Raw genomic sequence first — 22,321 nt, 5'->3', positions numbered from 1 at the left:
ATCATCACGCATGAAGGAAACACACAAAGATCTGCTGGTTTTTAAACATGATGACTTTGCTGCATGTCATACTTTTAATAATTGGCTATAGAAAAAGAACTACAGACATCACACTGAGGTCTGGGAAACTGTAACAGGAAGTTTGAACTTGTTTCTAATATTAGATGTAGAGACAGTCCCGTGTATACAGCGCGTAGGGTGAGCTCAGCGTTCAGGATGTGGCTGTCCGACAGCAGCAGCAGGTTCCTGGTGCCGCGGGACGGAGGCAGAAGGCTGAGGGCCCGCAGGGGCCGCCACAGCTCAGTGCTGCCTCCTACTGGAGAGGGACGCTGAGAGGAGCAGAGGACAGTCTGACAAACTACATTTCACACTGCCACTATTGCCGACTTACATGTACATTACTAGGAGTTGTGTCTTTGTGTTTAAAGGGATAGCTCAACATTTTGACAAATTGGTCCATTGCCATAACCCCTATAGTTTTAGCAGTAGGTTTGTTACCTTTATTTGTCGGTGCAAGCTGTTTTCGGAACGGTGGAGCAGAGCCGGGAGCTGCTCAGAGCTACGCTATGGAGGCTGATGGGATTTCTTGGTTTCCTCTAAAACAACTCTGTCTGGTAACGTTCTGTTATTATCTCATAGTGTGGTGAATGTGCAGGTCACAACTTGTCCACCAGAGCGTTGTGGAGTTGTTGGATTGTGTATTTGATGAGTTTGATGAGGGAAACCAAGAAATCCCATGAGCCTCCGTAGCGTAGCTCCGAGCAGCTTGCGGCTCTGCTCCACCGTTCTAAAAATAACTTGCACCGATAATTAAAGCTAACAAACCTACTGCTATGACTATAGAAGTATATAGGTTCCTAAAGTGAAGTAATAAGTGAATTCCATTGAACGTTTGAAGAAATTTCCTTGAAGAGTTCCATCAGCCATCGGGTTTAAATGAATGTGACGGACATACAGACAAAATAAAAACATAACCCCCTCACGTAAGCGCTCAGAACAGTGCGCAACAGCACCAACCACACGATGAAATAATCTGCCGGTCATTAACTCACCTTGATGAATTTCTCTGCAGCCTGACGAGCCTCACTGAGCGGCTGTGCTGTCAGAAAGGCCTCCGTGTGATCTGAGCGGAGAAACACAGAGGAAAATGATGGAAAACATGTTTTTGTTGCTCCCGCTTAAGAAGAGAGTGTTCAGTTCCTTTATTCACTCACTGTGTCGGGCACTTGTTCTCTGTAAAAGTAATTTAATTTCTCATATCTGTTCATCTTTTTAATTTCATTCAGTCAAATGAATACCATTGACTGTCACCTCCAACGTTAGCTTCCACTTTAATAGAGAGAGCTGTAGTCGTATCTTGTCTTTTGTCTCTTTTAAGTTTTATCACAATGTGCATAGGAATTTAGAAGGACAAAACCGACCTGTGCCAAATGAAACAACGTTGACTCTGAGGCTATGGCCGAGGGCTCTGAGGACCTGGAGGGCGACTCTCTGGGCCATGTGCAGAGACTCTCCCCTCATGGACTCAGACATGTCCAGCAAGAGGACGACTTCATCGTCCGCAGAGCCGGAGTTGACGTCAAAGTCTGGGTAGAAAACCAACATGCAGGCCTAGAGGAGAGAGGAGTGGATTAAAATCTAAAAAGAACAAGATGTGACTGTGTGTGATAGAGAGAGGAGGAAGAGGTCTGACAAACCGACAGGCCGACTGACCTGGCTGTCCTTGTCAGGGTGTTTCTCCACCCACATCCTGGGCAGATGGACGTCAGACAGAGTGATTGACAGCTGGAAACCTTCTGCACCCATGACCTCTCCCTGCAGTACACTCACTACTGCCTTGCAGTCTGTTTTCTATGGGACCACAAACACAGTGGGAGAGAGACTGAGAAAAGAAAAAACAACCTGATCTTACAACACAGAAAAACACATATTATTGAAGAAGGTTGTACAAAGTGTCTTTATATGAAAACTGCAGTATTTCCTGGAGCCTGTTCTCTTGATTTATTTTGAATGTTAATATTTTCATTACATTTTTGTTTTATTTCCAAATTGCAAAACAAGAAACAAACCATAGTGAAACTAATATTAAATCTTGTAGACTTTCATGTGAGAGACAGAGGAAATATCTGACATCCATGTAAGAAAGTGCATCATCATCATCATCATCATCATCATCATCATCATCATCATCATCATCATCACGTTACCTTCATCTTGACTTTGAGTGATGCACTGCAGTTTGGTGATTTCATAGGGCATCTCGATCGACATGTCCAGCGTGAACTCTCTGAGGGAAAGAAACAACTCATCAGACGCAGCCTCCAAGTGCAGATCACAGAAAATAAATCAGAATGAAAACTATCGTCCGACAAGTTTGACCTAATCAGTAACAAATAATCATGAGTCGTTACAAAAGATGGGGTCAGAATTTAAGAAAACATGCTGTAGCGCACCTCGTACTCGCTGACTCATCAGTCACACACACTTTCTCCATGGTGACCTATACAGCAACAGAAACACACAGATTAAAAAAAACTGACAATCATTGAACTAGCAGTGTGGAGCCACTCATGTACTATGACATAAAAGCTAACGTCCACATATTTCCTTTATACTACCACATTAAATCAGTGACGCAGGAATCACATCAACCCAAAAATCTGTATATAACTGCTCAAAAACAAAATAGACTGTTGATGCCAAGGAAAGGACCGACCCTATATAGATTGATATCTCAGGTTTTATTTCAGCTTTAAATGCAAATATCAAAATTTTAAATAAATAAATAAACGAAGAAGAAGAATAGCAGTTTATTGCCTAAAAAAATTACATTCTTAAGAGTGACACTGTGTAAAAAAATAACGAGTACAACAATCTGATGCTTGGAGACAGGCGCTGTGTCTTAATTTGAATACTTCCATGAGCACACTGTCATGTAGTATACTCAGTAGTCGAGTTGTAAAAAAAATTCAGGGGGGATGGTCAATTTTTTTCACCTTATTAAAAAAAGGGGTGGGGGGGGGTTAGTGTAATTCATGTAAATTATATTATAAAATTCTAAATTATATATAAATATATATATATTATTATTATTATGGAGCTTCTCCAATAGTACCAACTCAGCTGGGCTTTCATTGATTTGCCATCTTTATACAGCACTGTAGGGGGGGTCTGGGGGCACTCCCCCAGAAATTTTTTTGGATTTTTAACACATAAATAAGGCATTCTGGTGTACTCTGAGGAGAAAATAAAGGGAGAGGCTACATTGCTTCAGATAAAACATTTTAAAAAGCCCATTTAGTAGGCCTACTGACTAAACTTCCTTTCATTGTAATGACAAGAATGGCTATGTGTATGAAAGTGAACTCAGAACTGGTGTGGAGCTGTGGCTGGAGAGCAAAAACAAAACTCTGACCGAGAATAGTCACTCCTCGCGCTCATAGACGTTAGAAAAATGTAAACACACTAACGTCAGCGGGTCACTTGCAGCACCACGCCGGACCGGGCCGGTCCACTGACCCACCGGCGGTCTGCCCCTGCTGGCGCGAGTCACCACGACTGCAGAAACTTCTCCCCTTTTCCGTGATTCGGAGCCGCTCGGAACGCTATCTATCGCTAGAGTTCAGATTGTCACCTTGGTTACCTGGCTGTTAACCAATAAAACACGGAGGAGGATTTTCGCTTCTACAACACTTCTCTCTGATTGGTCGTGGCGTCGTGCCTGTGTTGCATTCACTGTGACCGGGAAATTACAAAACTACCTTCTCAGTTAATGTGCGCTTCTGTTTAACTCCGTCTGAGAAAACATCCTGGACCTGGGCTATATAAGAAATGTTCGGGGCTAGAGCCGGGAATGCCCAGGCCAGGCGACAGCCTGAATATAATTATGGTTATGTCCAACATTTAATGTAAAAAGGGGATGGAGAGGGGGGATGGCATTTTTACAGGGGGGATGATTTTGATCGTTTTTATTTCAGGGGGGATGCCACCCCCCCCCATCCCCCCTCAACTCGACTACTGAGTATACTACTTACTTCTGTTGTGCACAAATTTTGATGGTAGTCTAGTCTTGTATCAGATCGAATACTGTTGTTGTGCCCCTACCGGTGTTGTGGCCCTACTGGTTTCTGATTTAACTGGTTACCGTGCTGAACAGCTGCAGATGTTTTGCGCTCCCTCAGCAGATTCGTCACAAATTCACAAACATACACAACATATTACCAGCGAGTTTCAAGCCACAATTCACATCTACCGCGGCGAATATGCTGCTGTGAGTGAGCACTAACAGTTACGTACCAGCCACATGGAAAAAAAAAATAAAGTGGAGAAAAAATAATCTTCACATATTTACGTGGGTCGGGACTCGATCTCGCTTCAGCAAAACCAATTACACCACTAACCACCTGTCTAGCTCTGTGAGCCACTCAAGCTCACAGGTGTTATCCGTTTCACTGGATATCAGTCAATTACGTCACTACAGGTAACGTTTTGACTCGAGCTGATCTCAAACAACAGGCTACCATCGGTTTGCCTTTGAAATACACGGACAATGCCTCGGTGTTTATTGTTCTCTTTCCTCCAGTCTAATCAACATATTCAGCGCTACACTTCTCTCCGCACAACACTACACACTATGACAAAGCCTGTCGTGTTGAGAAAGTGCCGCTGCCAGCGCGCATGCGCAAGGTTCGCACTGAGACCGACTCGAGTCTCAGTCGGTCTCAGTATCAGTGCGAACCTTGCGCATGCGCGCTGGCAGCGGAAGAGCGGACAACAGACACTAGGAGCTAATGCTACAAACATGCTTGGAATGTGGACTTATTTAATTTTTTTCGGGACAATTACGCAATTTGGGGCTTCAGCACAAGACGGACATTACATACGAGCATCATGGAGGTATTTGGATGTTTTTTTGTGTGTGTTTTTTTACGAAGAGCTCTGGTGTCCCTTTGCTACCGTGGCATTGAAATGCACTGCTACGCCAAGACCCCCTGTAACTCAGAGAAGGGACGGTGGACTCTGAAAATTCTTGCAGCCCTTAGTCAACATGAGAGTGAGTTGGGGCGGTGCGTGGCGCAGTGGGTAGAGCGGCTGCCCCGCCTACAGTCCTCGCCGCAGGCGTCCCCGGTTCGAATCCCGCGTCGGGCAGACCTTTCCTGCGCGTCATTCCCCCTCTCTCTGCCTCCCCATTTCCTGTCTATCTCTACTGTCATCACTATCAAATAAAGGCAAAAAGCCAAAAAATATACTTAAAAAAAAAAAAACATGAGGGTGAGTAGATAATGAGCGAAATATCATTCTAGGGTGAACTATCCCTTTAATATGTCACTTTATTAAGTTAATATTTTTTCATGAGAGAAAGTAACCGTTTCGATCCTTAACGTGCGGTTAGTTTATCCAAATGACGCCTGTTTGGACATTTGCTCCGACTTTTTTCGGATCAGTGAAGCTCCGCCTGTGTGAGCAGCCACCTGGGAGCAGCCAGTCACCTTTCCCAGGCTGCAGAGCTGCTCGGCCGCCTGACGTCCCTCAGCATCCCCGGAGAGAAAACGATCGCTAATTAACGTACCCGCAGGTTTAGACAATAAAGAAATAGCTCAACTGGAGATTTAAAAAAGGTGAGTTACCTTTCCCATTGATTAAACCTCAAATCCACACACGGCTGCAGAGTCATCCAGAGGGAAGACATACTTTGCCTCGATGGGCACAGAGCTCGTGCTGGTGTATTTCTGGAAAATGATGACCTGCAGGTCGAAAGAGAAGACAAACTGGTTAGGTTTTATATCCATCCCTCAGTTCACAGGGCTGTTATCAAAATGAATCTAGAAAAAAAAAAGAAAACCCAACCTGTGAGAGCAGATCCATCAGTTTACACTTCACATGGACGGCCTGCAGGGGGAGCTGCTGGCCTGAGTTGTCCAACAGTCCCGCCGTCACGTCACGTCCTCCAGAAGGTTTTTAAAAACCCTCTGGAGGACGTGACGTGACGAAAACAGGTTGGGTTTTCTTTTTTTTTTTCTAGATTCATTTTGATAACAGCCCTGTGAACTGAGGGATGGATATAAAACCTAACCAGAGTTTGTCTTCTCTTTCAACCTGCAGGTCATCATTTTCCAGAAATACACCAACACGACCTCTGTGCCCATCGAGGCAAAGTATGTCTTCCCTCTGGATGACTCTGCAGCCGTGTGTGGATTTGAGGCTTTCATCAATGGGAAAGGTAACTCACCTTTTTAAATCTCCAGTTGAGGTATTTCTTTATTGTCTAATGTCTTCATCATTATTCATTTGCTGATAAAAAAGGAACATGAAAAAGTTCAGTGCAGTTTGCATCTGTATTATCTCAATGGCTAAACTGATCTTCCTCAATTATCAGAGTCATAAATATGATGAATCAGAGAAAAAAGAAGTCACAGTTCCTCAGAGATGCAAAACAAACAGGAACTTAAAATAGATAATTCAGTACACTTCTCCAAAAATGTAAACAAACAGACAAAATCATCGTATTCTCTGTAACCATGGCAACTTGTTTTCTTTTTGTCTGAAAAGTCTAGTTTATTTCCATGCCGTCATCAGAGAAGCTGCTAACGTCTCCGCACGTCGCCAACATAAACAAACACGACAGCATGACTGATTTGACTGACAACTGACAAATAATGATGTCAGTCTGTGTGTTCAGCTGCATGTGGAGCAGATTAACTGAGTGAGGCTGTGTCGTTTAAAGTTTGTACTGTGTGCATCTATAGAATATTAGTACTTTTTCAATCCGTCATTGTATTATACTATGACTGACGGATTAATCGTATTTTCATCATCATCGTGATATGAACATGTGCCAAGAATACACCGCAAAAGGTCGCCTAAAATGCAATGATTAAAGCAGATAACAGCGGCACGGCCGTTTCGGCTAATGCTGTGTTCAAGGCAGGCTTTTGAAACCGTAAGTTACAGCTTCAAGTCACAACTACGACTTGGTAGCGTTCCAGGTAACCCGTAGCTCGTGTTTTTACCGTCCTGTTGTCTGTGAAAGTTCCCTATAACGGCCACTCGTAACTTCCGACCCGTGAACTCGTACCAGATCGAACTGGTATGACTTCACAGGAAGGAAAAACACAAAGTACGAGTTTCCTTGAACGCACCATGAGTTAGCAGCCCCCGCCCTTGTCAGGCATCAATTGGTCCTCGTGCTACGTCACCACATTCACGCGCATCCCTTGGCTGCACACACAGCCCTTCATGCCGTTCTCTCCCCTCATTGGATAACACTTGTATCCCACAAGGAAAATTTTCTCCTCGGGTTACAGCAGAGCAGAGTGACGGAGAGACTCGTGTTTAGGCTGAAATACTTCATGTAAGTGATTGCTGACGGAAAATAGGACTATTTAGGACTTATATTAACAAAAACATTCCACTGATATCTGCTTTAAGGAGAGAAGGAAAGAGAGGGTTAAATTTACTTTCTGTTTAATTGATTGATTTTTCATGCGCAATTTCTTCAGTAAACGTATGCTCAAAATATTTTTTTCTATTCTATTCAGTGTTGCAGGGTACCTATTAAAGCAGAACTCAGGAACTGCATGGTTAATATGCTCACTTAAATATCTGCTTATTTGTTTTTCTTGCAATCGCAATTTGTTTTTTTTTATTTGCTTTTTTTTTTTGTCATCTTCTCCTGGGCCTTGTCTAGCTGCTGTATTTATGTGGAGTTGTAATTTCTATTACACAATGAGGTGCTGTGTCAAACCAAAGACCGAAATAAACTAAACTGAAAACAAGTCAAGTCAAACAGTGTCATCACACTCATATTCTGTAGGCCTATATTATACCATGCATTAAATTCACCCACTGTTGCATCACAAAGGATGTAAGCAGCATCAAGGGGAATCATGAAAACCAGTTTAACCCTGTGTCTGTGTTTCTATGTGTGTGTCTGTGTGGTTCTCAGGTGAAGGAGAAGGAGACGGCTCGTAAGGAGTACAGGCGAGCTATAGAGCAAGGTCATGGAGCGTACCTCATGGACCAGGATGCTCCTGTAAGTCACCTGAACACATCACCATGCTGATTCAAGCTCTAAATATTAACGGCCCTTTTAATGCATTTTTCATTCATTATTTTTTTCTTTCATTAAGATTAAGATTATACTTTATTATCAGATCACTCTGAAATTTGTCTTGCGTCCCATGACGTCCAAAGTTTCACATAAATAATAACAAAATACAAAAAACATACAGAAACAGGACGCCATGTACGCGAGTCGCAGCTGTGCTGCGCCCCTGCTGGCTTGCAGGACATGTTCACCATCAGCGTGGTCAACCTGCCGCCCGGCGCCACCGTCCTCATCAAAGTGACCTACGTGTCTGAGCTGGTGGTCAGGGACGGGGGGATTCTCTTCTCCCTGCCTGGCAGCGTGGCCCCGTGGCAGGAGAGTGCAGCGCTCCACCAGACCACACAGGTGAGGAGAACCTGGACCCACAGACAGAACCCTTGCTGTGGCTCAATTTGAATACTTCCATACTTAAACCAAGTATTTTAAGTGTGAGTGCGTCTCAGTTGATAAGTATATCAAAATGCAGTGTACTGTAAGTACCCGGTGGCGTAATCTCTACCTCGCATTAAACAGGTGGTGCACAAGCAAAAAAGAAGAAGCCTGTAGATGTGTTGACGAGCGAGAATAGCGGTACACAAAAAAAGAAAACATTGGCAACCGTTGCGATCATTAGTTCCGGTGTTGTGGCCCAACTGGTTTTTAATTTAACTGGTTACCGTACTGAAAAGCTGCAGCTGTTTTGCGCTCCCTCAGCAGATTCGTCACAAATTCACAAACATACACAGCATATTACCAGCGAGTTTCAAGCCGCAGTTCACATCTACTGCAGCGAATATGCTGCTGTGAGTGAGCACTAACAGTTACGTACCAGCCACATGAAAAAAAAATAAAGTGGAGAAAAAATAATCTTCACATATTAGCGTGGAGTGGGACTCGATCCCGCGTCAGCAAAAACAGCTACACTTCTAATCACCTGTCTACCTCTGTGAGCCACTCAAGCTCACAGGTGACTGCGGTTCCCCTGCATATTTGTCAATTACGTCACTACAGGTAACGTTTTGACTCGAGCTGACCTAACAACTGGTTACCATCGGTTTGCCTGAAATACACGGACAATGCCTCGGTGTTTATTGTTCTTTTTTCTCCAGTCTATGAACATATTCAGCGCTACACTCCACTCCGCACAACACTACACACTATGACAAAGCCTGTCGTGTTGAGAAAGTGATTAAATAACTCGGAAATACTGTCAAAATACGCTAAACAATATGTAAACAAAAGCGAAACACTTGAGCCACTGCGTGTAGCTACATGGGTGAAAAGTAGCCTACTACTTGCATTTAATCACATTACTGTATTGCGAATGTTTTGTGTACTTACATTTCTTTACACTGCTCTACAGATCTTATAAAACGCACAACGTATTTATTGGCGTGCATTAAAAGAAATGTTCACTTGAAGTCGCCGTGGTCGAGGAGGAGGTGAAGTTAGCTCTGAGTCTACCTGTTTCTGTCTGATGCGTTCAAGGGAACAGGGCAGCGTCGGACGTGAGTCGATTGTTTGAAATTTAGATTTCGTGTGCTGACATATTTTATCATTGCCCTTTGTAAAGGTATACATTTTCATTAAAACTAGTTTGACATTCACAGAAAAAAACTGACATATCTATGACAGAAAATCATTCTGGACTAATGTTCAAATAGAGATTGATAATTTTCTTGCCATTTAGATCGCCATGGACCCAAAACTGTTTAGTTTGTCAGTTTTTTCTGTGAATGACAAACTAGTTTTAATTAAAATGTATACCTTTACAAAGGGCAATGATAAAATATATCGGCACACGAAATCTAAAGCATCAGACCATTCTATAAATACATTTCAAACAATCGACTCACGTCCGACGCTGCCCTGTTCCCTTGAACGCATCATGCTCACAGGCAGAAAGAAACAGGTAGACTCAGAGCTAACTTCACCTCCTCCTCAACCACGGCGACTTCAAGTGAACATTTCTTTTAATGCACGCCAATAAATACGTTGTGCGTTTTATAAGATCTGTAGAGAAGTGTAAAGAAATGTAAGTACACAAAACATTCGCAATACAGTAATGTGATTAAAGCAGAAGTGAGTGATCCGGTCGTTTTCGCTAATGCTGCGTTCCAGGCAGGCTTTTGAAATCGTAAATTACAGCTTCAAGTCACAACTTACGACTTTGTAGCGTTCCAGACAACCCACTGGTGTTTTTCCGACCTGTTTTACCTGTGAAAGTCACTATAACGGCCACTCGTAACTTCCGACCTGTGAACTCGTACCAGATCCAACTGGTACGACTTCACAGGTCGGAAAAACATGAGTCTACGAGTTTCCTTGAACGCACCATAACAGTCCTCGTCCCTACGTCGCCACATTCACGGCGTCCCTTGGCTGCACACACAGCCCTGCATGCCGTTCTCTCTCCTCATTGGATAAAAACTGTAGGATACGATAAATGTTTTCTCCTCGGCTCAGAGCAGAGCAGAGTGACTGACAGACCCGTGTTTAGGTCCAAACACTCTATGTAAGTGATTGCTGTCGGAAGATATAACTATTTAAGACTTATATTAACACAAATATATCACTTACTTCTGCTTTAAATGCAAGTAGTACTTTTCACCCATGTAGCTACACGCAGTGGCTCAAGTGTTTCGCTTTTGTTTACATATTGTTTAGCGTATTTTGACAGTATTTCCGAGTTATTTAATCACTTTCTCAACACGACAGGCTTTGTCATAGTGTGTAGTGTTGTGCGGAGTGGAGTGGAGTGTAGCGCTGAATATGTTCATAGACTGGAGGAAAAAGAACAATAAACACCGAGGCATATGTCCGTGTATTTCAGGCAAACCGATGGTAACCAGTTGTTAGGTCAGCTCGAGTCAAAACGTTACCTGTAGTGCAGTGGCGGAGCCAGGAAATTTTCTGTGGGGTGGCCAGGATGGTTATGTGATCATTATGGGGTGGCAATGTCTCACTGTAAAATATAGCGATATTTAGGTCACCTTGTTCCGGAACATGCGCTTCAACTGGGAGCGCTTCAACTGGGAGCAGCAAAGTCTGGTAGCTCTGAGTTTTTGAGTTTTTACTCAACATTTGCTTTATTTTTGTTGTGTTTTTTGTTATCTACTGATGGATGCTTCTCTGGGGAGAAGAGATTCTTCAGAGATGAGCTTCTTTCATTGAAAATGGACAGATCTGGAGGACACCACCATCCTGTCCTCAGATGATCTGAAGAGGTGCTTTTGTGGTGGTTGTTGTGCTGCTGCTGCTGGTGCAAAGTTAAAGGCTTGGAGGTGGAGATGTCCTATCAGTCCTTTCTGAGGTCAGTCATCATTGGAAATATCAACTCTCTGCCCAACAAGAGTGATGAAGAGCTGGAGATATTGGTGAAGACTCAGAAAGTAGACATTTATTTTATTTTTTCGAATCATAACAACACTTGTGTACATCCCACCTAATGGCAACTGCTTAAGTTCCATCTGAAGTTCTCCATGAAGTTGTTGCTAGGATACAGACTAAACATCCTGAGGCACTAGAGCACTGAAGAAGGAAGAGGCAATTCTAGACGGCCTGGATCATCCACTTCATGGCACCTTGACTGACCAGGAAAGTAGCGGTGGTGGACGGCTTCTCTCTCCTTGCTGCAAGATGGAGGAATATAGTAGTGGGGCAGATAAGCAAAATGATTTGGCCCCTCCACCAATGATCCTGATCCACCCAGCTGCCTCTTCACCATCGGTCCTGCTCCACCCGGCGGCCCTGCTCCACCCAGCGGTTCCTGCTCCACCCGGCGGCCCTGCTCCACCCGGCGGTTCCTGCTCCATCCGGCGGTTCCTGCTCCATCCGGCGGTTCCTGTTCCACCCGGCGGTTCCTGCTCCACCCGGCGGTTCCTGCTCCACCCGGCGGTTCCTGCTCCATCCGGCGACCCTGCTCCATCTTTCTTTCTTTTTTGTGTCATTGTCGTGTGAGCTACTACACTAATATGAATTTCCCTCCTCGGGATGAATAAAGTATTCTCTACTCTACTCTCTACTGTAAACCACACACCTCCATAATATTTAGAACGCAGGTAATGATGGAAAAGATCAACTAATATTCAGTGTAGCTAACTCTTTTTCTTATTCCTGCAAGTAAAGAAACAAAGATTCTTAAACTATACAAATGTAGCAAAATATACAGAAAACTGCACAGCGTACTGTGATGAGAGGATTCGGGAGATGATCAGCTCCGCTTGTAGTGATCACTATGAGCTCATTCTGTTGGTGTATCAGGAATACACAGACATAATTTGAGAAACAGTTGTTTTTATTATACAGGGGTGCAAACTTGTCACCTTTCGGCGAAATTCGCCGTTTTGGATCCCAAATTGGTCATTTGTGTGATTCGTGTAAATCCGCAATAAAAAAAAATTTGAGGGGGGGGGGGGGGTTTGCCGAGCCGAGCCGAGCCAATGCACCTGTCTCTTTAAGGCGCATGCACCTTATCTGGATGACAACAAGTGGTGGCAGCGCTCCTCTTCTGTCCAGCAATACACACCTGAAGCTTCACTTTTCATACAGACCTAACTAACGCGACTTTTTGAGCATGGCGAGTGAAAGAGTCGGAGCTAGAAGATGCGCCAGCAGCGTTGTGTAGGTGCTGTATGGGACCGCGTGTGTGTGATGATCGCGATCGCAGCCAATTAGCGATTAGCGCGTTTAGCTTTTATTAGCTCCAGCGCGACCTGCAGTAGCAACAGGAGGAGCAGGAGGTTGACTGACTGTGGCAGGACACCTCTGCCTCTGTTTCACTTTATGTTGCTGGTAAATAATGTGGTTGTAAAAGTAGTAGGCTAAAGTTAAATTATTTTGTATGCACTAATTAAAGGGGCAGAGCTTTAAGAGACATTTTAGCTTTTATATTTTATAAGATATATTTTTTGTAAGAACCACAATTAATAAATATAGGTTGTATATTTCAGTGAATATCTAATTGTTCTTAGCATTTGTTAGATAACTTTCTTTGCCCAACAAATTAAAACATGTTGGAACTATCAATGATCCTCCCTTGCAGCCAGAATCTCACCTACTTTTAACCTCAGACTGTCACAATGATGTATCAGATGTCAGACTGCCTCATTCTTTAAGTTTTAACCTGAATATACAAGACATGATTGATTTTCCCAACGATCAAAATATACGAAACCAAACCGAAAACCATGACCACAAAACCGTGAACCGAACCGTTTGCTTGAACATCATAATAATACATATTGCCACTTAATATGTTTTATGTAGCCTATGGCATTTTTAAGCTTCATGTGTGTTATTGGACAGAAAGAGCAGCGCTGCCTCGGAGCATAGCCTACGTAAAGAAAACACATTTACATCAATAATGTTTCACAATGAACCAATCAGTCTGTATTCAATTTTATTTAGTTTGAAGGCAAGGTTTGCAAGGTTCATCTGATGGACATCAAGGGACAGATTCTCTAAGTTTTGCACAGCTTTTGCTCATGCTAAACCTGCATAGGCTGAAGACCCCCTTCACATATTTCAAAACCAAACAGAGACAGATTGTGCAGGTTTAACAGGAGCAAAAGCTGTGCAAACCTGAGTAAATCTGGACCCTAGTCTCATGTTAAAATTGACTGTAAATTCACCTTTAAAGTTGGTTTAAAAAAAAATTTCCCCGGGGGAGCATGCCCCCGGACCCCCCTAGGGGGTCGGTATCTTGTCACCTTTTCTACCCCTGATGAGTTTGCACCCCTGATTATAGCCTGATCAAGCTACAGTATAAACACACACAAATAATGGCCAGCAAATTGGGTCAACATAAGGATTCCAGTCATAGACAAGGCTTAAGGGCTACTGTACAAATGCACAAAACAGTTATATGTTGATGGTCTGGAATGTTGTTGAAAATAAATTGGAGAAACCTTAGGGTGAGCAACAGAGGAGGGATCCCTCAGGACGGGCAGACATGCAATAGATGTTGTATACAGACAAGAAAACAATTTACAACACATTGTTCACCATCTCCTGCTGTGGGTCTAGTCTGTTGACACCTGTCAGTTGAACCACACACACGATAAAATATTAATAGGAGGATTTGGTCATGTAGGGTTTAAATTATACTATACTATTACCTAGCATTGTTACTTAGAATGTAATGATTAATTGCAATACATAAAGTAAACAGTATCTGTGGGCATACCTACCTTGTGATGAGCCCTGCATGGGTTCTGTAGTGACAGTGTCTGAAACACAAATGTTGAAACTGTCAGTAAGTCTTAATGATTTTATGAAGCATTATTACATATAACAGTATAGGTGATACAAAAGGCAGAAACGGCAGGCAGTCACAGTGTGCAGTAGCTACAGGATCTGTGTTCTCATCCTGTTCTTGTCTGTCCTCACCACTGTTCCTCCTTTCAACATCCCCTGTCTTTCAGCAGGCAATTGAGTAGCAGCATGCAGATATTGTGTGCTGAATGTGTGGGGGAAAAACGTTGCAGCTGGTGATTAATCAATGGTATAATGATGTCTATTTTTTTAAGTGCAAAAGACTTGTCTTAAAAATCACGAAATTCACACAATATAATGTAACGTAAATGAGGGCAGTCAGAGCAGACTCTCCATTCGCTAATGTACCACAAGGAGACTACCAGATGTCTGAAATGCTTCAGAACTGGAGTAAAGTCACAGTCAACAAGTAAGAAAACTCGACCAGAACCGACCAAAGTGACCATAGAAAACTTACCTCCAAAGGTGTCCTTGCTTGGCGACGGCGTATCATGACAAACTGGCTGCTCCTGCTCTGCTCCCGCGGTAAGTTTGTTGTGTGCAGTAAAATGCGTCCGTGCGGAAACGGCGGTAGGGCGGAACTAAAGTTCCGCGCGCAGAGCCGTTTTTGGTCAAATTATGCCCCAGCCATGGGGGTGGCCAGTGGGGTGGCCCTGGCCACCCCGTAGCTCCGCCAGTGCTGTAGTGACGTAATTGACAAATATGCAGGGGAACCGCAGTCACCTGTGAGCTTGAGTGGCTCACAGAGGTAGACAGGTGATTAGAGGTGTAGCTGTTTTTGCTGATGCGGGATCGAGTCCCGCTCCACGCTAATATGTGAAGATTATTTTTTCTCCACTTTATTTTTTTTTCATGTGGCTGGTACGTAACTGTTAGTGCTCACTCACAGCAGCATATTCGCTGCAGTCGATGTGAACTGCGGCTTGAAACTCGCTGGTAATATGCTGTGTATGTTTGTGAATTTGTGACGAATCTGCTGAGGGAGCGCAAAACAGCTGCAGCTGTTCAGTATGGTAACCAGTTAACTTAAAAACCAGTTGGGCCACAACACCGGTAAATACGGCATACGATCTCTGTGTGTCGTGTAGCCCAGTCTAACGGTAGGCTATATAACGGCAACGTTCATGGCTGACCCGACTTTTTGATCTACAGATTGTAACGTTAGCTAACCGCCGTGACTCGTCGGTTGTGACCACAAAACATTAACGTTAGTCTCACGGTGATTTCAACTGTACAGCCTAACACACAACCACATATTTAGATAGCAGCTGAGCGAGAGCCGTGGATAGTCGTCCTCTCAATCGCCGATTGCTATCTACACAGCTGTGTACGCTGTGTCAGCTGACCTGACTTTGCAACTTGTAGCTAACCGCCTTGAGCCTTTCTTAACAAAACTAAATCACTTCGCTACATTAACGTTACTCGTCAGTTGAGACCACAAAACATTTCTGCTTTATTAGTCTTATGGTGATTTCAACTACACAGCCTAACTAAACACAACCACATAGATAGCAGCTAAGTAAAAATTAAATTAGAGGCTCACCTGTCCAAGAGAAGCTCTGCCATCTCAGAGTCCAGCTTCAGCCCGATGCGGTCGCGCAGCTCTCTCCACCTTACATATGACCCTCCGATGTTGACACGGGATTTATTCCTTTTACTATCGCTCTCCTTTTTAGTCTGTTTCCTCTCTTCCTCACTCTTCCTCTTTTTGGCTTGTTTTGCCGTGTAGGCCGTTGTTTTGAGCGCCGGTATGATCACTTTTCCTGCCACTGCCATATTCACCACCTCTGTTCACCACCGGTGGGACGTGAACGCGCATCGACTTTTGTCGATTAGCCAATAGGAACATACAAAACAGCTCATGGAACACTTGCTTTGTAAAATGGCCTGTGATTGGCTGAACACTGCCGTCACGGTGTTGATTTTCTGCAGTGTCTGTTTCAGTATGTTTCAGCCCTCCCATAACACTTTGAATTACAATATGCTGAAAGGTTATTATGGATATTTGACAGAATGACGCCCAAAATAACTTACAAACTATAGCTTTAACAGTGCTACCACGGGAATCAAAACAGCTTTTAGCTGCTTTGATTTAGCAGCTTTTAGCTGGCGGCTTCACCGCAATGCATTCTGGGTACCACAAGCACTACACTAGTCCAAGTAGACTGTAAAAAGAATGGACGTAGCATCCGTGACGTCACCCATTGGTTTTGGGGAGTCGTTTTTGTGACTCAAATATGGCGGCCTGAACAGCGCCATGTTGGATTGGCCGGCCGAGAACCCGCCCACTGGCCTCGAAGCAGCTGTCCACGGAGCTGCTCGGACCTGTCACTCAACGTTTCCGCGCCCTAATTGGCCAGAGTTTTAACCTAATAACAGTAAAACGGTAGAGTTAAAAAACAATTCACCCCCCTCAGAGTGTGTGTGGGGGTAGAAACTATCGATTGAGACCAAAAAACGTTCTGACACCAGGCTTTGATCATGTTTATTGAGGATGTAAAGTCGGCGATTTTAACATGGGGGTCTATGGAGAATGCTCCCTTCTGACACCAGCCCCCAGAGGAAGCCGAGGGGATTGCAGTTTTTTGAACGCGGAAGTGAGCTTCACTTCTCAGACCGACAACTGCCCCCTTGGTCAAAGTACCCCTGGCCGCTGCCCGCGGAACGGGGCGTGCCTCAATGTTGATCCACGCTCACATTGAGCCACGCCCCCCATGCTCCGCGCTTGACTCCTTTTCGGGCGCCATCTGCTGGCGGAGACTATGAACGGCAATGCAGCACCTGTGGACAGAGTGGCCTATTTATAACGAAACAATTAAATGTGTATATAGTATATATATAATTAAAATATTATTTAATTTTATAATTATTTATTATAAGAAAGAAAAAAAAATACATATGTAAAGCTGGGAGCTGGGATATGTTCAGGTGTTACATTTAGTGCATAATATATTTAATATATTGATAATTGTTGCTGCACATTAGCAGCAATGAAAATGTGTTGATGTCCGACAAGTTAAGCCACACTTGATCATTGTGAATTCTGAAAGAGAGGAATGTGACAAGACCGATCTCAGAACACAAATGCACGACTGTAAAATTTTGTTTCAAAGTAAGCAGTCTTTTATTGAACAAGATACAAACAAAATCCACCACAGCCGCATATTTGCAGAAGGGGTAGTGGAATACTGTAGTCCACTGTTGGTGCATTGACGGTTGGTGACGGTGTATCACCTTCAGAATCAGAATCAGAACTGTTTTATTGCCAAGAGCAGCAAAGGTCAGTTTACAGCACAAGCAACTTGTCTCGGTGTCAGGTGCAAATATAAAAATACAAAAAATAGAATAGAATAAGAATTTAGAGAATTAAGAATTTAGATAATATAAAATAAAATAGAATGAATTAAAATATTGTAATGCAAAAGATACGCATATACTATATACAAAAAGGAAATATGCATATACTATAAATACACATATATTATATAAAAGAATAGAATAAAGATATATACAAAATACAACTAAGTAAGTTATTGTGCAAAATGTTGAAGTGCAGAGTGACTGTCGGTCCGTAGGTTTAGTGTCATTTAGGGGGAGCTGGGCCATTGTTCATTAGGCTGACTGCAGAGAGGAAGAAACTGTTCTTGTGGCGTGAGGTCCTGGTCCGGATGGACCGGAGCCTTTTGCCAGAGGGGAGGGGCTGGAAGAGTTTGTGTCCAGGGTGAGAGGGGTCAGCAGCCATTCTGGCTCTGGTCTCCGGGTCCTGGAGATGTACAGCTCTTGAAGAGATGGGAGGCTGCAGCCTATCACCCTCTGGGCAGAGTGAATGACACGCTGCAGTTTGTCCTTGTCTCTGGCCGGAGCTGCAGCACACCAGACTGTCATGGAGGATGTGAGGATGGATTCGATGGTGGTAGTGTAAAAGTTCACCAGCATCTTCACAGGGAGGTGAAACTTCTTCAGCTGCAGCAGGAAGTATATCCTCTGCCGAGGCTTCTTGGTGAGGGAGCTGATGTTCTGCTCCCATCTGAGCTCCTGGGAGATGGTGGTGCCCAGGAAGCAGAAGGACTCAACCAGGGTCACTGTAGAGTCACAGAGGATGACAGGGGGGAGGGCAGGTGGGTCCTTTCTGAAGTCCACTATCATCTCCACTGTCTTCAGAGCGTTGAGCTCCAGGTTGTTCATGCTGCACCATGACACCAGACGGTCCGTCTCGCTCCTGTAGGCCGACTCGTCCCCATCAGAGATGAGGCCGATGAGGGTGGTGTCGTCAGCACTATCGTCTGGTGGTCAGATGTGCAGCTGTTGGTGTACAGGGAGAACAGCAGAGGAGAAAGGACGCAGCCTTGGGGGGATCCAGTGCTGATGGTCCGGGTGTCAGAGACATGCTTCCCCAGCCTCACCAACTGCCGTCTGTCTGTCTGTCTTCCAGCAGTATACTGACGTGTCTCTACATATCAGAGAGGAAAAGAATAGACATAAAAGTAATAATTAGAAATCCACAAGACCAAAAATATTAAAGAATTTTTCACCTCAACAACAAATGTTGATTCATGGATGCTAAGGAGAAAGAACAGCTGACTGTCTGCTAGACTTCAAAATCCATCTGCTGACTTATAACGGCTGAAATACACTGGGAACGGCCGCGACGCGAAACGTACGTCGCGCGACACCCGCAGCAGTTCGCGCCCATTCAGTCAATGGAAGCTCCTCCACCGGCCATGTGAGCGACGCGCACTGCAGCGGCCGTCGCGTGGCGTTTCAATTCTTTTTCGCGCCAAGTCTATTTTATTTCCTCGTCGCGTGGCTACGCGGCCCTCCAACAGGTAGAAAACTACAGAGAACTGTGTATAAAACGAATATATTACGTTTAAAAGTGATTAAAATAAATGTCTCATGTACCAGAGGCAAAGCCAGTAGCAGTGCAACATTATGGGGTTTGTTTTTTTACATTGTGGATCCATGATCGTGTAGTTAAACAGTTAATTGATACCATTTAATATAGTCTGCACTTGCAAACCCTACATAGTCAGCAAATTACCTGTGAAAAAGGTACTGTCAATCCATTTTAACAGGAGGGATGTGAAAATGTGTTGAGATGCATAAAGTGCACTCATTTACTGCAGGATTGACAAGGTGAAGCTGACAGCTGCAACAACAAACAGTGAAGCCGTGTCGCGTCGCGTCCGTGCCTGGTGTAGCAGTTAAAAAACTCCGCTCCGCCCCGCTTACGTATCGCTTCGCGGCCGTTCCCAGTGTATTCCTGGCGTAAGGCTCTTAATGATAAAGCTCCATCCTATCTGAAAGAACTAATCATTCCTTACTGTCCTACTAGAGCACTCCGCTCCCAGAATGCAGGTCTGTTTGTGACTCCCAGTATCTCTAAAAACTGACTGGGAGGTAGAGCCTTCAGTTACCGGGCTCCCTTACTGTGGAACCAGCTCTCTCCATGGGTCAGAGAGGCAGACACTCTAACTACATTTAAGTCTAGACTTAAGACCTTCCTTTATGACAGGGCTTTTAGTTAGGGCTGGTTCAGGTAGCTCTGAACCATTTTATAGCTACGCTGCTATAGGTTTAGACTGCTGGGGACACATCTGGTTACATGGAGCCCTCTCCTCTCCTCTCCTCTCCTCTCCTCTCCTCTCCTCTCCTCTCCTCTCCTCTCCTCTCCTCTCCTCTCCTCTCCCCTCCCCTCCCCTCCCCTCCTCTCCTCAGTATATTTTTGAACTGTCATTTTCTGTTGTACTTTGTAGTTCGGCCTCGGTGTCTCGCACTCTCTCTGTGTTTCCGCAGATCCACCGGAGCTCCATCTCTCTGCACCAGCCGCCGCCTGCATCGCCCCCCCTCCCACCCTTTCCCCTGCTGTTAGACCGGCCTCCCCTCCCTTCCCATGGACCAGTCTGCCACCCAGTCCTCCCATCGAGCTGGCCAGCTTTTGTGTTAATATAAGTCTTAAATAGTTCTATCTTCCGACAGCAATCACTTACATAGAGTGTTTGGACCGAAACACGGGTCTCTCAGTCACTCTGCTCTGCTGTAAGCCGAGGAGAAAACTTTCCTCGTATCCTACAAGTTTTATCCAATGAGGAGAGAGAACGGCATGAAGGGCTGTGAATGTGGTGACGTAGGGACGAGGACCAATAGATCCATGACGAGGGCGGGGGCTGCTAACTCCATCGGCTGACAAGAAGTTATGGTGCATTCAAGGCAACCCGTAACTCATGTTTTTCCGACCTGTGAAGTCGTACCAGTTCGATCTGGTACGAGTTCACGGGTCGGAAGTTACGAGTGGCCATTATAGTGACTTTCACAGGCAACAGGTAAAAACACGAGTAACGGGTTGCCTGGAACGCTACACAGTCGTAAGTCGTGACTTGAAGCTGTAACTTACGGTTTCAAAAACCTGCCTGGAACACAGCATTAGCCAAAACGACCGGATCGCTTACTTCTGCTTTAACTGATTTGTTAAACTTGCTTTTCTTTGTTAGGCTTGCTACTTACCATGTAATAATTAGCCTATCACAACAAAATAACACTGACAAATAAAAGTAGCTAAGTAATAAGTAAATGTCAAAGACAACTGAGAAAGCCAGCGCTAACCTACTACAGTATGTGGAAACTTATGGTTTTCAAAATAAACGAGGACTGTCAAATTGTGATTTAAAAACACACGACCTGGAAGCTATTGAGCTAAAAATACCCATATTTATTTAAAAATGAGTGTAGGAGGATAGTACAACAGCTCACTGGTCGACACCATGGTTTTAAGTTCCTGCCCGCTCAGGTTTCCCAGGAGGGTGGCTTGTGCAAAACAATCATCACGCATGAAGGAAACACACAAAGATCTGCTGGTTTTTAAACATGATGACTTTGCTGCATGTCATACTTTTCACAACTGGAATCAGGAAGTTCGAACTTGTTTCTAATATTAGATGTAGAGACAGTCCTGTGTATACAGCGCGTACCTGGCTGGGTGCGGTGCGGCACGAAGCCGTAAACCAGAGTGTGACAGTCGTTGAACAGAGCGTGGAGCTGCTTGGGTGCCTGAACCGGAGTGGGTGCTGCTGGGTTGAACTGCTGTCACTTCACCCACACTGAACTGCAGCCAGGAGATGCAATACGCTTCACCAGACATGCCACCTGTGGCCATAACAGATCAATCAACAGTGGTCATTTCATTACATGTGAGGATAATGGTCACACCTCATGGCTCATTGCATTCCAACGTTAGCTTCCACTTTAATAGAGAGAGCTGTTGTCGTATCTTGTCTTTTGTCTCTTTTAAGTTTTATCACAATGTGCATAGGAATTTAGAAGGACAAAACCGACCTGTGCCAAATGAAACAACGTTGACTCTGAGGCTGTGGCCGAGGGCTCTGAGGACGTGGAGGGCGACTCTCTGGGCCATGTGCAGAGACTCTCCCCTCATGGACTCAGACGTGTCCAGCAAGAGGACGACTTCATCGTCCGCAGAGCCGGAGTTGACGTCAAAGTCTGGGTAGAAAACCAACATGCAGGTCTAGAGGAGAGAGGAGTGGATTAAAATCTAAAAAGAACAAGATGTGACTGTGTGTGATAGAGAGAGGAGGAAGAGGTCTGACAAACCGACAGGCCGACTGACCTGGCTGTCCTTGTCAGGGTGTTTCTCCACCCACATCCTGGGCAGGTGGACGTCAGACAGAGTGATTGACAGCTGGAAACCTTCTGCACCCATGACCTCTCCATGCAGTACACTCACTACTGCCTTGCAGTCTGTTTTCCATGGGACCACAAACACAGAGGGAGAGAGACTGAGAAAAGAAAAAACAACCTGATCTTACAACACAGAAAAACACATATTATTGAAGAAGGTTGTACAAAGTGTCTTTATATGAAAACTGCAGTATTTCCTGGAGCATTTATTTTGAATGTTAATATTTTCATTTCATTTTTGTTTTATTTCCAAATTGCGAAACA

General features: G+C 44.3%; 1 protein-coding gene across 1 annotated transcript; it reads right to left on the bottom strand.

The window, feature by feature from the left end:
* Positions 1 to 4: 4 nt before the first annotated feature.
* LOC146964724 (protein mono-ADP-ribosyltransferase PARP4-like) lies at positions 5 to 22,119 on the bottom strand. Its single transcript, XM_085764175.1, has 5 exons — positions 21,987 to 22,119; positions 21,695 to 21,884; positions 1,053 to 1,123; positions 189 to 329; positions 5 to 85 (listed from the first exon to the last, which is right to left on the bottom strand). The coding sequence occupies exons 1-5, from the start codon at positions 22,077 to 22,079 to the stop codon at positions 5 to 7; spliced, it is 576 nt and encodes a 191-aa protein (XP_085620301.1). The 5' UTR covers positions 22,080 to 22,119.
* Positions 22,120 to 22,321: the final 202 nt, after the last annotated feature.

The sequence above is a fragment of the Trachurus japonicus genome, chromosome 21, assembly GCF_045865225.1.
Source record: "Trachurus japonicus isolate A0001 chromosome 21, Traja_1.0".
Classification (NCBI taxonomy): Eukaryota; Metazoa; Chordata; class Actinopteri; order Carangiformes; family Carangidae; genus Trachurus; species Trachurus japonicus.
This window is presented reverse-complemented; position numbering and strand designations above follow the sequence as displayed.